The sequence below is a fragment of the Callithrix jacchus genome, chromosome 9, assembly GCF_049354715.1.
Source record: "Callithrix jacchus isolate 240 chromosome 9, calJac240_pri, whole genome shotgun sequence".
In the NCBI taxonomy this organism is placed as follows: Eukaryota; Metazoa; Chordata; class Mammalia; order Primates; family Cebidae; genus Callithrix; species Callithrix jacchus.
Genome location: NC_133510.1, coordinates 101,730,086 through 101,748,052, shown reverse-complemented (window position 1 = coordinate 101,748,052; position 17,967 = coordinate 101,730,086). Strand labels below are relative to the sequence as shown.

The 17,967-nt window shown below is 40.5% G+C and overlaps 1 protein-coding gene across 6 annotated transcripts in view; it reads right to left on the bottom strand.

The window, feature by feature from the left end:
* APAF1 (apoptotic peptidase activating factor 1) overlaps nt 1–17,890 on the bottom strand; it is a 98,496-nt gene extending 80,606 nt beyond the window's left edge. For 2 of the 6 annotated variants that reach the window (XR_013522042.1, XM_035258504.3), the window contains exons 1-6: nt 17,405–17,890; nt 17,222–17,291; nt 14,867–15,045; nt 14,548–14,737; nt 13,679–13,876; nt 2,748–2,931 (exon numbers count right to left, since the gene is read on the bottom strand). Coding sequence is in view for 3 of the 6 variants with exons in the window: in XM_035258504.3 (XP_035114395.1) it covers nt 2,748–2,931; nt 13,679–13,876; nt 14,548–14,737; nt 14,867–15,004 (710 nt within the window). In the remaining 3 variants the exon portion in view is untranslated. Of the gene's footprint in view, nt 1–2,747; nt 2,932–13,678; nt 13,877–14,547; nt 14,738–14,866; nt 15,046–17,221 lie in introns of all 6 variants that reach the window. The other 4 variants (XR_013522040.1, XM_035258502.3, XR_013522041.1 and 1 more) reach the window with 2 other exon arrangements.
* Between the last annotated feature and the right edge of the window lie 77 nt (nt 17,891–17,967).

Here is a 17,967-nt window from a genome sequence, read left to right as displayed (position 1 = left end):
TTCAAATAAGAAAAAACAAAATTAGAGATTCCCTTCTCCTCAAATCCTAAATTGGAACATGTTAAAATTATGGATCCTACCAAAAAAGGTTCAATCATCACTTAATGAGTGCCTAAAAAAATAAAAATAAGTGACCATTACTATCCAAGTAATGGGATTTTCCAACTCATGCTTTAAGCACCAAAACCAAACTAGAACTGAGCTCAAGTTAGCATTAGCATGAATCATACAATAATGATGATGTGATCACTTTTTTACCTATAAAACTAGCAATTTCATATGTTACAGCCTAACAGAATATTACCTTTCATTTGGTATACCAGTGGGTTTTTTAAAATCAATTCGTTTATTCATAATAACTAAGAACTTCTATGCCAATTCCTAAATGGGCTCTCCAAAAACTTTTCTAAACTCACTAAAACAGATGAGGGGAAAAAATATAACTAAAACCTGATAGCATAATTACACACTAGCATTTTTGTCTGAATGACACACTATTGCTGTACATTACCAAAAAAATACTCTAAGAACATACATAGGTTAAAAAACTGTGAAAGCATAAACCAAATGAGACTGAGAGATTTTTTTTTTTTAATGTCTGGCCTTATAAGCTAAGTCTGATATATCTGAAAGGTGGCTGAATTATTTTCCTAAACAGAAGTCACTTTTATTTTTACAAAAAAGGGAAAGTAGAACTAGGGAAAAGTTATTGAGCAATTAAAGAGGGAAGAGTTAGTGATCTCAAACCTATTTTCTCTATATAAATCAGTATCAAGAGAAGGAGAAAATGACACCATGATCTGGAGAAATAAGAGAGAAAAAAGACCATAATAATAAAATGAATATGCATCAGAATCACCTAGTAGGCTTTTCCCAAAAATACTCTTCTCACCCTATATTCTGATGTTAATATTCTTACCAATTTGAGAATCACTGTCATACTCAGTCATTGTTACATATGAAAGTAAACTATATCCTTGGGTGCATTAGGGCATTTTTTAAAAGTGCAGAGCCACTACTTAACTCTCATTCAATATACTGTAACATTTCCAAGGAATGCTTTATTCATCTTTGTACTTGCAGCACTTGGCCCAGATCCAGCACAACACTCAATGTTGGTTAAATGAACAAATGAAAGGGAGGCTGTTAGATGACAGGAATCAAATTGTTGATGGAATCCAAGGTTATACTCTTAACACAAGCAGCAAGTAAATTGCTATCTCCCTTTCAGCTAACAACTATGAAACAGTTGGTAACAATGCCTGGTGCATAATTATGATGGTAAGTATCTGCTGAATTAATTAACTGTTGACCAAATAAACAAACTCACTCCTGAAGTACATGAAAGTAGAAGAGTTACGTACATATTTCTAAAAACTAAGACAATCCAGGCCAGGCGCACTCATGCCTGTAACCTCAGCACTTTGGAAGGCCAAGGCGGGCGGATCATGAGGTCAGGAGATGGAGACCATCCTGACCAAGATAGTAAAACCCCATCTCTACTAAAATACAAAACAACTAGCAGGTCATGGTGGTGCACACCTATAGTCCCAGCTACTCGGGAGGCTGAGGCAGGAGAATCACTTGAACCTGGAAGATGAAAGTTGCAGTAAGCCAAGATTGTGTCGCTACACTCCAGCCTAGCAACAGAGCAAGACTCCACCTCAAAAAAAAAAAAAAAAAAATGATAATCCAATAGAAGGGCCCCATTAAAAATTCTTTTTTTTTTTTTTTAATTGAAACGGGGTCTTCCTCTGCCACCCAAGCGGGAATATACTGGCACAATCTTGGTTCACTGCAGTCTCAATCTCCCATGCTCAAGTGATCTTCCCACCTCAGCCTCCGGAGTATCTGGGGCCACAAGTGTGTACCAACCACACCAGACTAGTTTTATATTTTTTAGAAAGATGGGGTGTCATCAGGTTGCTCATGCTGGCTTCAAACTCCCGGGCTCAGGCAAACTACCCACCATCGCCTCCCAAAGTGCTGGGACTACAGGTATGAGCCTCCGCGCTTGGCCCCTTCCTGACATTTATTAGTTGCCTGCATTTATTCTCTCTTGTTTTATGTTAACCCATTAGAAATAATAGATTCAAAGCAAGAAGTCTACACTTTCGAGGCAGGTAGGTAGTGTCAAAAAAAAAAAGTCTGTACTTTCTAGCTAAGACCACTCACCAACTCACCTACTCAAGACATTTCCTGAGAGCCTACAATGGTACATATGAGATGATGTGGTAGGTAGGATGCAAAGAGAAAAAGCAATTTTAGGCCAAGTGGCAGCCACTTTTTTTTTCTTTTTAAATATAAGAGAGAAAAGCAGGAAAGCAATGGTTCTTTTTTTCTTTTGAGACGGAGTTTCACTTTTGTTCTCTAGGCTAGAATGCAATGGCATGATCTCAGCTCACTGTTACCTCTGCCTCCCAGGTTCAAGCGATTCTCCTGACTCAGCCTCCCAAGTAGCTGGGATTACAGACATGTGCCACCACACCTGGCTAATTTTGTATCTTTAGTAGAGATGGGGTTTTACCATGTTAAGTCAGGCTGGTCTGAAACTCCTAACCTTGGGTAATCCACCCACCTTGACCTGCCAAAGAGCTGGGATTACTGGCATGAGCCATGGCGCCTGGCCACATGGTTCTTTCTTATCCTCTCTACAGGACTGTAGGGAAAAGGCACAATGTTCTGAAGAGTTCAGCAGTTACATCTTATTGGGAATCCACACACCAACTAAATTTGACCATCTGTACCTTGGGTGTTTGCGAAGCATCAGAATGCGGAGACGGTCTTTAGCCTCTTCAATATTAAGTGGAAGCCTCTGGGAAAAACTCTCATCCTGATCCAATCGTGTGCAAAGATTCTGCAGTTTCATCAGAAGCCCAGATTTATCTTGTTTCCCAACTGAAACCCAATGCACTCCCCCTGGGAAACAATCTAGTGAGGAAAAGAATAATGAACTTAAGGCCTTTCAACAGAAGTCCTCCTTTAAATGGTTACACTATTAAGCATCAGATTTACTCCAATTTTTAACCCCATCACGTCTTCAACCTCTCTTGATTTAGAGTATAAATTTTACATGCAAGATATTGGTAAGCTTTATATACTGAATCTAAGAGAAGATGTGAAGAAATTGAAGTAAATCTGCATCTTATTGAGAAAATCTTACCAAGTAAAGTTTTACAATCATTGTCCTGTGTCGTCAGTGACCACTGCACAGCAGTTTCTCAGCCTTGCACTCCTGACTTTTGGGGCTAGCAATTCTTTGTTGTAAGGGACTGTCCCATGCATTATAGGATGTTTAACAGCCTCTTTGGCCTCTATCTCTGGATGCCAGCAGGATTCCCCTTCACCAGTAATGACAAACAAAAATGTCTCCAAACATTGTCAAATGTCTCCTAGGGGCTGTGAAATCACCCCTCTTTAAGAACTACTGATGTTCTGGAACATATAACTCACTCATTATGGTTTTCTTATACAGACTTAAAATAGGAAGTTACATTCAAGTCTGGCTCTACTGCTTACTAACTAAGCAATCCTTAGCAAATCATTTAACCTCATTCTCATTTGTTATACTGAAACAGGACTGTCTAGCCCACCTATTTCAGAGTTGCTGTGAAAAAATAATGATATAAAATATGTGAAATTGCTATGATAAGTATAAAGGATTAAAACAGGATGTTAAGTGTTATGGATCTCAGAGCAACTTACCAATATTAAGTTTCGAACGAGTAAGCACTAGAAATAGTCATTACTATTACCGCTATCATCATCATTAATTGAATCATAAAACATCTTGAAATATGTATTTTTATTTATGTATTATCAGGAGCCAAAATCTCACAGACTATACTTAATCACCTCCACATAAATATACATACATAAAAAAGAGGGGTCCCTATGTGTAAAATATGGTAAACGGTAGCATTAGATCATTCCAGTAGCATTAATCATAAAGATTCAGGTGTTCTTAAACATATCAAAAAAAGCAAAAACAGACTCAAACATAAATGAGTTAAATTACACCGAAGGGCAATATAATTATTGGTATTCACAAATAATTAAATACAAATATAAATCACTATTTTAAAAACTTAATCATCCAAAAGGGACACTTGTATATATCTACAAAGATCTATTTACAAGAAATATTTATTGGGCACTATTCTAAGAGTTCTATGTGTGTTCATTCATTTAATCCTATAGCACACCATCAAGAAAACACTATTATCTTCACTTTGAAAATGAGGAAACTAAAGAATAGAAAGGTTGAGTAATTTGCCCAAAGTTACACAGCTAATAAAGCAGAGCTGAGATTCAAACTTAAAGCATCAATGCTCAGCTTCTACACTATTCTGCATCCACAAGAATATTCACTGCAGGCCAGGCGCAGTGATTACACCTGTAATCTCAACACTTTGGGAGGCCGAAGCAGGTAGAGCACAAGGTCAGGAATTCAAGACCAGCATGGCCAAGATGGTGAAACCCCACCTCTACTAAAAATACAAAACTTAGCCAGGTATCGTGGAGGGTGCCTGTAATCCCAGCTACTCGGGAAGCAGAGGGAGAGAATTGCTTGAACCAAGGAGGTGGAGGTGGCAGTGAGCCGAGATCATGTCATTGCACTCCAGCCTGGGTGATAGAGCGAGACTTTGTCTCAAAACAAACAAAAAAACAAAGAATATTCACTGCAGCACTGTTTGCAATATGAAAAAGCTGGAAATAACTAACCCATTATAAGCTTCCAAAGTCTCAGGCAGGCCCAAATAAACCTTAGATATAAATGAAGTTTGGAGTACTAAATAGGACTTGACATTTTAATTATGGAAATGAGACTTCTTATTATTTGAAGTAATGTGGAGTCTTTGAACCTGCACAAGGTCAAGGAAAGGATCAGTCCCAGAAAAGAGGAAATAAGCAATGGTCTGGATGAAGCCTTGAAGAGCACATACCTATTCTATTTCCCAGCATAGAAAAAAAAAAGAATTGGATTTCACTCCAGATAAGGAGAAGACTAAAGAGCCAAGAGCATGTGCTAAGGAGCAACTGAATGACTGACAATAAAATGGAGTCTCAAGTCTAGGAGAGGACTGACAGTACGAATAGAGAGGATATTCTGGAATCAATGGATGAGAAGCCTTGGTAAGTCTATAGCAATAAACTTGAAGAATAAAATAGTTGGAGGTGGGTAAAGGGTAGAAGAGAATGCTTAACATCAAGATTTCAAAAGTGCTGTAGTTCTATGAATGGCAAGGATCAGGGTCCAGCCTGTAATCAGGGAAGAATATGGCAAAAGGGGAATTAAGAAATGGTCACAGGAGACAAAGAGGTTAAGGAACTAAGAGGCTAAGGTTTTGGATGACTCATCTACATAGGTATCAAAATCACTAAGAAAGGTAACAGACAAAAGGCATAAGAAGAAGGTGATAAGCTAAGGACTCCAATAATCAATGAATGAGAGGGTGATTATATCAAATAGAAAGGTTAGAGACATGAATCTCAAAGCATTCAGCTGGAGAAGGAAGTATAAATAGTCTGGATGAGGCAACAGAGGGCAAGATCAACACCCACCCATTTCCTGGTGCTGAAGTATGTGAGATATGAGGAAAAAAGTTGCCACATCACTTAAGAAGCTTATAGAGAAGGCAGTATCCTCAGGAAACTGCCCAGTTTCAGATAAGGCAAAAAGGTGAATATTCTAAGAAGCTGATAATATAGGAAAGAGTTTCCTGCTCACAGAGGAGGAGGTCTACGGTTATAGCAGAAAGACATAAGAATGAGACAATACCTGGATCAGAATTTGGCAACCTACTGAATAGACTGCATGAAAGTCTAAAATATAACAACTGGAGACAGATAACTCTACAGTAATTGAGGCAGAGACAGGGCTATGAAGCCTGGTTTGATTATCAGTGCCAAAGTCTTAGAAGAAGGTAGACAAGCCTTATTGCCTTACTTCTCAACTTTCCTGAGGTCCCCTCAGGCCTCCTTCAGTGTTCACAGTTACAAATCAGCAAGTTCCTGAAGCTTCACTTAAACTTAAAGCTGTGTTCTGTGTGTACATATTCATAAATGCAAGGAATAAAGTTTGGAAAAATTTACTCCAAATTGTTAACCAAGATCATCTCTAGGATAAGATTTAGAATTTAGAGCCAGGCGCAGTGGCTCCCAGAACTTTAGAAGGCCAAGGCAGATAGATTGCTCGAGCCAAGGAGTTCGAGACCAGCCTGGGCAACATGGTGAAACCATGTCTCTAAAAAAATACAAAAATAAGCCAGGCATGGTACTGTGTGCTTGTGGCCCAGCAACTCAGGAGGCTGAGGTGGGAGGATCACCTGAGCCTGGGAAGTTGAGACTGCAGTGAGCCAGGATCATGCCACTGCACTCCAACCTGGGTAAAAAAGGTGAGATTCTGTCTCAAAAATAAAAAATAAAAAAAGATCAAGAATTTAAGAGAAAGCAAAAAGGAGCAAGTAAGGAGAACTTTTACTTCTTTTTAAATGAAAATACTACTTTTTTTTCCTCCCCCCAAAAATACTACTTTTAAGACAGGTAAACATACAAAAACATATGTAAACTACCTGTTGCCTTAAGTTTCCTTTTTTTAAAATTTGTGCTGTCTACCAACATGGTGAAACCCTGTCTCTACTAAAAATACAAAAATCAGCCAGGTATCGTGGCGCACGCCTGTAGTCCCAGCGACTTGGGAGGCTGAGGCAAGGGGATAGTTTGAACCCAGGAGGTGAAGGTTGCAGTGAGCCGGGATCATTTCACCCCAGGCTAGGCATCAGAGTGAGACTCTGTCTCAAAATAAAATAAAATTTGTAAAAATCATCCCAGGATTAAAGGTAAAGAAAGCATCCTGATGTCACTACCTAGTAAATTATTTCACATTTTAATTTATATACCTATTACCTAGGGTCAAAGGCCTTTTTTCCCTTAATTTAAAACTAAAACTTTAGGGCATTTAAACACATGTAAGAGAAAACACTACCAGCTTAAAAAAGACAAATAGACCAAATGACCATCTGATATGCAAATCTCTAACCATCACATTCAGTTCAATAGTGAACCATAAACTCCACATTTCAGAAAGAATCGAAAAATCTTGACTATGGGCACAAGAGGGAGCAATTTAGCCTCATATGAGGCTGGCAATTCGTTCAGAGAAACTAATTCAGAGAAAAATTGCATTTATTAAGAAAAAACTCCACATGAGGCTTATTCTGGTAGCAATTAATAATCAAATAACACAAAGAAATATTGGAAAGGACAGAAACAGGTACACAGCATATGAAGAAAGCATCCATGATTAAAAACCAACATATGAATACAGTAATATAAATGTCACTGCTGTATTTAAAGATATGTTAATTATTACTATCTCCCTACAAATAAGAAAAAATTAAAGTGTTGAAATTTCAAAAGACAATTGGGTTACTTAACACTGTATAGACATAAATAGTTTAAAACTTTTTTTAATTTTTTTAAACAGAGTTTCGCTGTTGTTACCCAGACTGGAATGCAATGGCATGATCTCGGCTCACCGCAACCTCCACCTCCTAGGTTCAAGCAATTCTCCTGCCTCAGCCTCCTGAGTAGCTGGGACTACAGGCGCGCACCACCATGCCCAGCTAATTTTTGTATTTTTAGTAGAGACAGGGTTTCACCATGTTGACCAGGATGGTCTCGGTCTCTTGACCTTGTGATCCACCCACCTCAGCCTCCCACAGTGCTGAGATTATAGGTGTGAACCACCACGCCTGGCCTAAAACTTTTTTTTTTTTTTGAGACAGAATCTGACTCTGTCTCCCAGGCTGGCATGCAGTGGTGCGATCTTGGCTCACTGCAACTTCTGCCTCCCAGGTTCAAGTGATTCTCATGCTTCAGCCTACCAAGTAGCTAGGATTACGGGCATGCACCACCATGCCCAGCAAATTTTTGTATTTTGGTAGAGACAGGGTTTCACCATGTTGGCCAGACTGGTCTCGAACTCCTGACCTCAAATGATCTACCCACCTCAGTCTCCAAAAGTGCTGAGATTACAGGCATGTGCCACCACATCTAGCTAAAAGTTAAAAACTTAGTATTATTTTGAGGGAAGAGACCCCTCTTTCCTGTCTCTTGTCTCAAGGGAAGAGGGAGTAAAAAGACACAGCAGGCATGAGGTCAGTGGCAAGGTCGGCTGGAGCTGCTGACCAGGCCTTGAGGTTAAAGATTAAACACCCTGACCCTTAATCACACTCCTATCCATAGATCGCAGGCATAATATGGAGAAACACCCTCCACTGTGCTCCCTCAATCGTGCTCAAACCCACACCTGGTCACGTATCCCATGCCTACTTCATCGATCTTGACCCTCTCACATGTACTTTCTACAATTGTAAGCCTTTAAAAGGGGTAGGATTTTCTTTGTCCAGGAGCTCGGTTCTTGAGATGCAAGTCTGCCAATGCTCCCAGCCAAATAAAGCCACTTCCTTCTTTTTTTTTTTTTGAGACGGGGTTTCACCATGTTGGTCAGGCTGGTTTGAACTCCCAACCTCAGGTGATCCACCCACCTTGGCCTCCAAAGTGCTTGGATTACAGGCGTGAGCCACCACGCCCAGCAGCCACTTTCTTCTTGAAATCTGGTGTCCCTGAGGTTTCGTTTGGCTTGTTGTGCTACACTTTAATTTATACCATTCACCACACAAAGACAACATTTCCATAAGAACCATAATTTTAATCAAATTTAGAACTCTTAAATTATATGTACTTTTAAAAGAAAAGGTTTTGTAATACAATTAAATGTCAAAAATCCTGTATTTGAGAATGGAAGTGAACTCCAGAGACTAAAATTTATCTCTAGGAAAGTATCTACTCTTGAACTAGCAGACATACAAGGGTAGACTCCAGAGAATAAAGAGCTAAATATGAATAATAAGACTGTAATAGGACTACTTGAGCAAAATTCAGGAAACACAAATTAGAAGACAAAAAAAATTGATTAATTTGACTACATCAGAATTCTTTTCTACTGAGAACACCCAGGAAAAAGATTAATCAGATGGGAAATTAAAATAAGGTATTTAAAAGTCTAAAATCAACAAAGCGTAATTCCTAAACTATATAAGAAATTCCTGGCCCAGACATGGTGGCTCGCACCTGTAATCCCATCACTTTGGGAGGCCGAGGCAGGCAGATCACGAGGTCAAGAGATCGAGACCATCCTGGCCAACATGGTGAACACCAAAATTAGCTGGGCGTGGTGGCACAGGCCTGCAGTCCTAGCTACTCAGGAGGCTGAGGCAGGAGAAATCACTTGAACCCAGGAGATGGAAGTTGCAGTGAGCTGAGATCAAGCCTCTGCACTCCAGCCTAGTGACAGAGCAAGACTCTGTCTGAAGAAAAATACAAAACAAAACAAAAGGCTGGGCATGGTGGCTCCCACCTGTAATCCCAGCACTTTGGGAGGCTGAGAAGGGTCAATTATGAGGTCGGGAATTCGAGACTAGCCTGGCCAATATGGCGAAACCCCATCTCTACTAACAATACAAAAATTAGCCAGGCGTGGTGGTGCACACCTGTAGTCCCAGCTACTCAGGATGCTGAGGCAGAAGAATCACTTGAACCCAGGAGGCAGATATTGCAGTAAGCTGAGATCATGCCACTGCACTCTAGCCTAGGCGGCAGAGCGAGACTCCATCTCATCTAAAAAAATTAAAAAAAAAAAAGAAACTCCTAAAAAGCACAAAGAAAAAATATGGAAATCCCAATGGAAGAGAGACAAATAATATAAACAAAATCCATTAAAAAAAAATAAGTGGTGGGTTCTTCAACAAGATGGCCAAACAGGAACAGCTCTGGATTGCAATTCCCAGCAAAAACGCAGAGGGTGAGTGATCACCACAATTCCAAATAAATTTTTACTGCCCATCCTCCATTCCTGGGCAGAAAAGTACCACGAGTCTCCAACATGGCTGTTTCAGCCAGTGCAGCAGGTCTCTGCACAAAAACTCAGACAAATCTGGGCGTCGTTTCAACTGGTACCTGGAACTCCTGGGAGACAGAGTCGCCCGTTAAACTGAAAAAAAGGGGACTGAAACAGGAAGCCAGGTGATCTGGCTTAGCCAGTTCCACCCCCACAAAGACCAGCAATCTGAAACCCTCTGAACTGAGAGTTTCACAGCAAGCACAGATGGACCCAGTATGGTCCAGCTCTGTGGGGGGAAGGGCGTCTGCCATTATCAAAGCAGTCCACTATTACCGAGGCAGTCTGCAATTACCAAGGCAATCTGCCATTACCAAGGCAGTCTGCCATTACCAAGGCAGTCTGCCATTACTGAGGACTACTGCCACTACTGAGGCAGTTCTAACTATACCTCTATAAACAAAACTGCAAGGAAGTTCACACAGCAGCTGGGCAGAGCCCACAGCAGCTCAGCAACACCTCTACTGGCAGACTGTGACTAGGCTACCCCCTCGCTGGGCAGGGCATCCCTGAACAAAGGCAGCAGCACATCAGGAACTTATAAATAAAGCCCCACCTTCCCAGGATAGAGCACCTGGGGAAAAAAGGCAGTTATGAGTTCCGCTGCAGCAGATTTAAACGTACCTGCCCAGCAGCTCTGAATGGAACAACAGAGCTCAGAGCTCAGCACCTGAGCTCCTATAAGGGACAGACTGTCTCCTCAAGCAGCTCCCTGATCCCCAAATATCCAAAGAGATACCTCATAAAGGAGAGCTCAGGCTGACATCTGGCGGGTACCCTTCTGGGAAAAATATAATGGAAGAAGAAACTGGCAGGAATCCTTACTGTTTTGCAGCCACTGCAGGTGATCCCCAGGCAAGCAGGGTCTGGAGTGGACCTCCAGCAGTCCTACAGCAGAGGGGCCTGACTGATAGAAAGAAAACTAAAAACAGAAAGAAATAACTTCAACAACACCAAAAAGGATGTCCACTCAGAGACCGCATCCAAAAGTCACCAACTACAAAGACCACAGGTAGATAAGTCCACAAAGATGGAAAGAAACCAGTGCAAAAAGGATGAAAACACCCAAAACCAGAACACCACTCCTCCTCCAAGAGATCACAACTCCTCACTAGCAAGAAAACAAGGCTGGATGGAGAATGAGACTGATGAATTGACAGAAACAGGCTTCAGAAAGTGTGTAACAACAAACTTCTCTGAGCTAAAAGAACATGTTCCAACCCAATGCAAAGAAATTAAGAACCTTGCAAAAAGGTTTGATGAAATGCTAATGAGAATAAACAGCTTAAAGAGGAATATAAATGAATTGATGGAGCTGAAAAACACAATATGAGAACTTCGTGAAGCATACACAAGTTTCAACAGTGGAATTGACCAAGCAGAAGAAAGGATATCAGAGACTGAAACCAACTCAATGAAATAAAACGAGAAGGCAAGATTAGAGAAAAAGGTAAAAAGAAATGAACAAAGCCTCCAAGAAATAGGGGATTATGTTAAAAGACCTAATGTACACTTGATAGGTGTAGCTGAATGTGACAGAATGAATCCAAGCTGGAAAACACTCTTCAGGATATTATCCAGGAGAACTTCCCCAACCTAGCAAGACAGGCCAATATTCAAGTCCAGGAAATACAGAGACCACCACAAAGATATTCCTCAAGAAGAGCAACCCCAAGGCACATAATCGTCAGATTCACCAGGGTTGAAATGAAGGAAAAAATGCTAAGGGCAGCCAGAAAGGTCAGGTTACCCACAAAGGGAAACCCATCAGACTCACAGCAGATCTCTCAGCAGAAACCCTCCAAGCCAGAAGAGAGTGGGGCCAATATTCAACATCCTTAAAGAAAACAACTTTCAACTGAGAATTTCATATCCAACCAAACTAAGCTTCATAAGCGAAAGAGAAATAAAATCCTTTACGAGCAAGCAATTGCTCAAAGATTTCATCACCACCAGGCCTGCCTTACAAGAGCTCCTAAAAGAAGCACTAAACACAGAAAGGAAACACCAGTACCAGTCACTCCAAAAACGTACCAAATGGTAAAGAGCATCAACACAATGAGGAAACTGTATCAACTAATGGGTAAATCAACCAGCTAGCATCAAAACGGCAGGATCAAATTCACACATAACAATATTAACCTTAAATGTAAATGGGCTAAATGCCCCAATCAAAAGACAGAGACTGGCAAATTAGATAAAAAGTCAAAACCCATCAGTATGTTGTATCCAAAAAACCCACCTAACATGCAAGGATACACATAGGTTCAAAATTAAGGGATGAAGGAATATTTCCCAAGAAAATGGAGAGCAAAAAAAGGCAGGAGTTGCAATCCTAGTCTCTGATAAAATAGACTTTAAACCAACAAAGATCAAAAGAGGCATTACATAATGGTAAAAGAGTCAATGCAACAAGAAGAGCTAACAATCCTAAATATATACAAACCCAATACAGGAGCAGCCAGATACATAAAGCAAGTTCTTGACGACCTACAAAGAGACTTAGACTCCCACATGATAATAGTGGGAGACTTTAACACTTCACTGTCAATATTAGACAGATCAACAAGACAGAATATTAACAAAGATATCCAGGACTTGAACTCAGATCAGGACCAAGCAAACCTAATAGACATTTACAGAACTCTCCACCCCAAATCCACAAAATGTACATTCTTCTCAGCACCACATCATATCTACTCTAAAATTGACCACATAATTGGAAGTAAATCACTCCTCAGCAAATGCAAAAGAATGCAAATCATAACAAACAGTCTATCAGACCACAGTGCAATCAAATTAGAACTAACCGGATCTTGAATGTTGACTGGATAAACAATGAAATGAAGGCAGAAATAAAGATGTTCTTTGAAACCAACGAGAATGAAGACATAATGTACCAGAATCTCTGGGACACAAAATTTTTGTGTTTTTAGTAGAGATGGGGTTTCACCATCTTGGCCAGGCTGGTCTTGAACTCCTGACCTCGTGATCCACCTGCCTCAGCCTCCCCCAAAGTGCTGGGATTATAGGCATGAGCCACCGTGCCCAGCCACACCCAGTTAACTTTTTTTGTATTTTTAGTAGAGACGGGGTTTCACCATGTTGCCCAGGCTGGTCTTGAACACCTGACCTCAGGTGATCCATCCACCTCGGCTGGGATTACAAGCATGAGCCACTGCGCCTAAGCTACTAAAAAAAACTTATTAACTGCTAGAAATTGGTAACTGTCTTTCAATCACCCTAGAAGTGTTAATGCAAAGAGAACGCACTGATGAATGAGAGCGCACTGATGAATGGAGGCAGCCTAGAACTGGTGGAGCTATACAACTCTTCCTTATGAATACCCTGAGAACCTACCAGATTCACTAAGGTCAGTGGTATACCAGCCAACATGTCTTAAACCATCTTCTACTCAGTATGCCCTTCCCTACTCTAGTAACCACCCAATACTCTTCCACTTCCCTACTCTCCCATACCTACCTTTACCCCCTGGCAAACTTTTATTCTTCCTCCAAACTCCTGCTAAAATGTCATCTCATTCAGATAGCCTGCCCTATCCATAATCTCCCGAGAGTTAACATACCTTTCCTTTGTTCTAACTCTGTACCTTATACTTGCGTCTACCATTCCATTTATCACATATTGATATATCATAGTATTTTTACATGTCTATCTACCTTACTAGACTATGAAACAGACTAAGACACTTACGTTTTAAGAGGGAATGATCTCTAACAGCTTCTGCAGCTAATACAGACTTCCCACAGCCTGCCATTCCATATATGGTGACCCATCCTGGGTCACCATTCAATTTCGAGAGCTTCTGCTGAATTGCATTCACCAGTTTCTTCCTTGCGACAAAAACAACTGGTCTCTGTGGTACTCCACCTTCACACAGGACTGTCCTTACTAAAATCCAAAACAAAACAAGCACGAATGAATAGAACTTTGGAATGATCACTGAAGTAATACCATAAAAACCAGAGAGCAAAGCTGAGGCTTAGCCTGAAAATTTCCAAGAGAAGTAAGAAAATGTGGCTAGCGTATTAACTTCAATTTTCTGATTTCTCAGAACACAGAGAGCAAAGGCAAACACACATCCTTCAAGGTAACTAAAGAAAATGGAAGCCTCTATCTGTTATCTGCCTTTACTCACCCTACTATTTCCTGACTTTCAGTCTCTCTCATATTGAAGACTGGGAAGGAGAGTATAAAAGGAGAAACATTTATGGAATATCTTTCAAGAACATATATTTCTAAAGATTCTTATATTTTCATATAAATTCTTATAAGCGTATAAAACTGGAAAATAAACAAGGGCCTATAAATTGTCTTATTGTCTCTAAAAATTAGGGTAGACATATTATTATCTCAGCAGTATAGTTCACTGGGCAAGAAGAAAATGTGAGATTTAACATGGATGCAAATAAGAAATATCTAAATTGAAAACATCACTACAATTTTTCAACATATAGTTTTCAGTGAACTGGTCACACTGTTTTCAGGAAATTACATCTATAATATGACAAACCAGCAGCAATTTTGATAGCAAAGTTACAGAAGGTATAATGGATACAAACCATATGAAGTTATTCCAGTAACTGAATCTTTACCACTGGAAGAAGAGACAACAGGAATGCCATCATGGAGAAGGGCAGCAAGATCTTTATATCCTTCATGTAGTAGAGCATTGTAGAATGATATGTAGGAACCATTATCTTTTTTAAGTATCATTTTAATTAGCATAGCTGCTCTTTGCTGTTGAGTGGGCTAAAAAAAAAAATTAAGTAGTTTAGTATACAACGAGTATGTACACAACATAAATTAGTGGAGACCAGGGCAAGTTCTAAAAATTCTAAAAATGTTTAAGAAAGTGTGGACTACCTCAGAGAGCTTTACCTCATTTCTTACTTTTTCCTCTTCTAATATTGTTAAAAATCCATCACTAATCATGTGATCCATGATGTAGGATGTCTTGATATCCTTTTCCAGAGCTTCTCTATGTTGAAGCAAACAATTTCGAGCTTTTGCATCCATCCTCCCTCAAATCTTTTTCTCTTTGAGCTGTCAACCATGAGCTACAGCCAAAACACCAAAATATTTGTCAGGCCAAATAAATATATGAAAAGATACATAATCTCACTAGTAAACAAGAAGTGTAAAAAGAACAAAACTGATTGTTTTTTCTTGGCAAAAATTTTTAAATGGACAAAACCCAATGCTTGGAAAGGTATGAGAAAATGGGCATTCTTATGTACTAATTGGGGAAAGTAGAAAACAGAAGCAATTTTTCTAGAAGGCAGTATAAGATACAGAAGTGTTTAAAGTAAGTCTCCTCTCTAACCTAGAAATCCCACTTCTAAGAATTTACCTCAAGGAGACATTCACAAACATATGTAAAAATATCCATTAGGAGAATTAATGAGCTTCAGATTAGATGTGGTGACTCAAGCCTATAATCCCAGCACATTGGGAGGCTAGCGTTAAAAAATAAAAATAAAAAGGAATGAATGGAGGATGTTTCAGTATGAAAAATAAAGACGGACAACCTAAATGTCCATCATTCAGAATATGGATTTTAAAAATTAGGGTATGTATATAAAATGGAATATTATGCAACCATTCAAAATTATAAGACACGTATCTCTATGTATTGACATGGAAAGATGTTCGTAACACTGCTGCTGAAAAAACAGAAATATGATCCCACATATAACATAAAGCCTGTTGGTACCATATGCAAATATATAGATGTTTAGAAGTTTATTCATCAAAATGTTTGGGTTACTTCTGAGTAGCAAAATTTGGGATTTCTCCCACCCTGCCTTAATTTTTTTTTTTTTTGGTAGTAGAGACGGGGATTCACCATGTTGACCAGCCTGGTCTCAAACTGCTGACCTCAGGTGATCCACCAGCCACAGCCTCCCAAAGTGCTGGGATTACAGATGTGAGCCCCACCATGCCCAGCCTCTACTGTTAATTGTTTTTAACATACATTATCATTTTTTATAATAAAATACTTCCTTTTTAAATTAAGATTGTATAAAATAGTGATTACACTGAAGTCCTAACATTAAGAGACTTCTTGTTTTCTTTATCAAACATAAGACTGAATAGAGCATTGTTAGTATTGAGTATTAGTTCTCATTCAAGGAGGATGTCAGTTCTAGGTCTTCCTTGCTAAACATATTTCCCACAAAGCAACAGGAAATACTTTCAGATGTTGCTTCTCAAACCAAGAGGACATGAGGAAATAATAGCCTTTATAGCAAAATACTTGAAGTTTCTAGCAACTTTATTTCAAATGTAACACAAATTTTTCCATGGGCATAAAACCCAGTTCACAATATCTACAGGTTTTCAAAACACTAACAGAACTCTATCCAATGTATATAGTGAGTCTAAATGGGTTTATTAATTAATTCATTCAATACACCTTTGTGCCCCTCCCTATGTGTCAGGCACCAAGACTACAGAAAAAAATTGAGTCATTTCCCTGAAATAATTCACAGTCTAATCAGAGAAGAAAAAGGAGAATGTGAATATGGCCAAAGTACTAAACCAGAGCACAAGTAACTTAGAGCTCACAGAAAAGGGGCAATAATTATCAAACTTCAATGACTATTTTTGAAGTCACCAAATATAGCACTTGGAAAAATAGGGACGTAGGGCATTTGCCTGTGCTTGTCAAGGCTTACAAAATGCCCAGCTGTGGCACGAAACTGTTAAAAAGTTATTCACTGGAATCAAAACTCTCATTTTTTAAAATGTTAACGTTTTTGTCCTCTTAAACATAAAATGTTCCTCAATTTACAGTAATGAAATTCGATGTGAAAAAACAAGAATGAATGAATTTTTTAGGTTACGTCCAATAGCTAAGCAAATAGACACTGGCTTTCTGGAACTAATTTCCAATTTCACCTAGTCCTGTTAAACTAAAATATACAAACCTTAAACACGTTTTAAAACTGCACAAATTAAAATAACTGAACAAAGTCTCAAAGGGTCCCAACTTTTGTAACCCACAACAAAATGGAAAGCAAAACTCTTCATAAATGTAAAATAGAAAGCATACTATACGTTTATCCTCAAAAACCTCAAGTTTACTACTTCCTCTTTAGATAAGTTCTCTTCCTGGTACAGGACAAGGATGGTTATCAAATATTCCATGTCCTCCAATTCCTAGTCCCTGAAATCAGCTACCGAGCCTCCAAAGAACCTGGCTCAGGGAGAAAAGCGAGGAGGTCAACTTACCCAAAGCCTTAGCGCCTAGGACTTACTGGGAAGGGCGGCAGTTCGGGGACAAGACTAGGAGACTCCAGGCCTATGCGGGGGAAACAGCAAAAGGGGTTTTCCTCCGGGAATCGGGAGTGCGGGGCTCTGGCTAGTCACATATCCTGCGCCCCGGGGCAGGTCCGGTCCTCACAGGCGCCTCACCTGGATCTCCACAGCCCCGGGGCGCGCGAAGACACCCAGGGACCTCCGAAGGGTGGCGAGGTGGGCGTCCACCCAAGCTGCAGCCAGACCCCACAGTCCCGGGGCGCCGCGGTGAGGCCCGGCCCGCGGGCCGCCCCCCGATGGACCCCACTCCTAGACACAAAGGGATGAGGGGTTCCCGGCCTTTGGCGCCCTTCCCACGGCGGCAACTGCACCCCGAGGGAGCCCGGCGCTACTCCGGACGCCGCCGCGGCACCTCAAGTCTTCGCGGGTCGCCGACTGCCCAGACTCCACACCTCCGGTTCTATCCCTTTTGCCCAGGGATAGAACAGACTCTTCCCCTCTTCGCTTCTGTACAACAGAGCAGCCAAAATCCGCTGGGTACGCCCAGCCCGGACAGCGCGCGCCCGCTTATGCAAATAAACACACTAAGCCACAAAGGGCGGCCACGGCTGCCGCCGCGCACTCCCGCCGCTGCTCCTGCCCGCGCGCGTAGGGGAAGTGCCCGCCTACCGCGCGGAGAGGGCGTAACGAAGGGACAGGGACTGGCCGCTTTCTCGCAA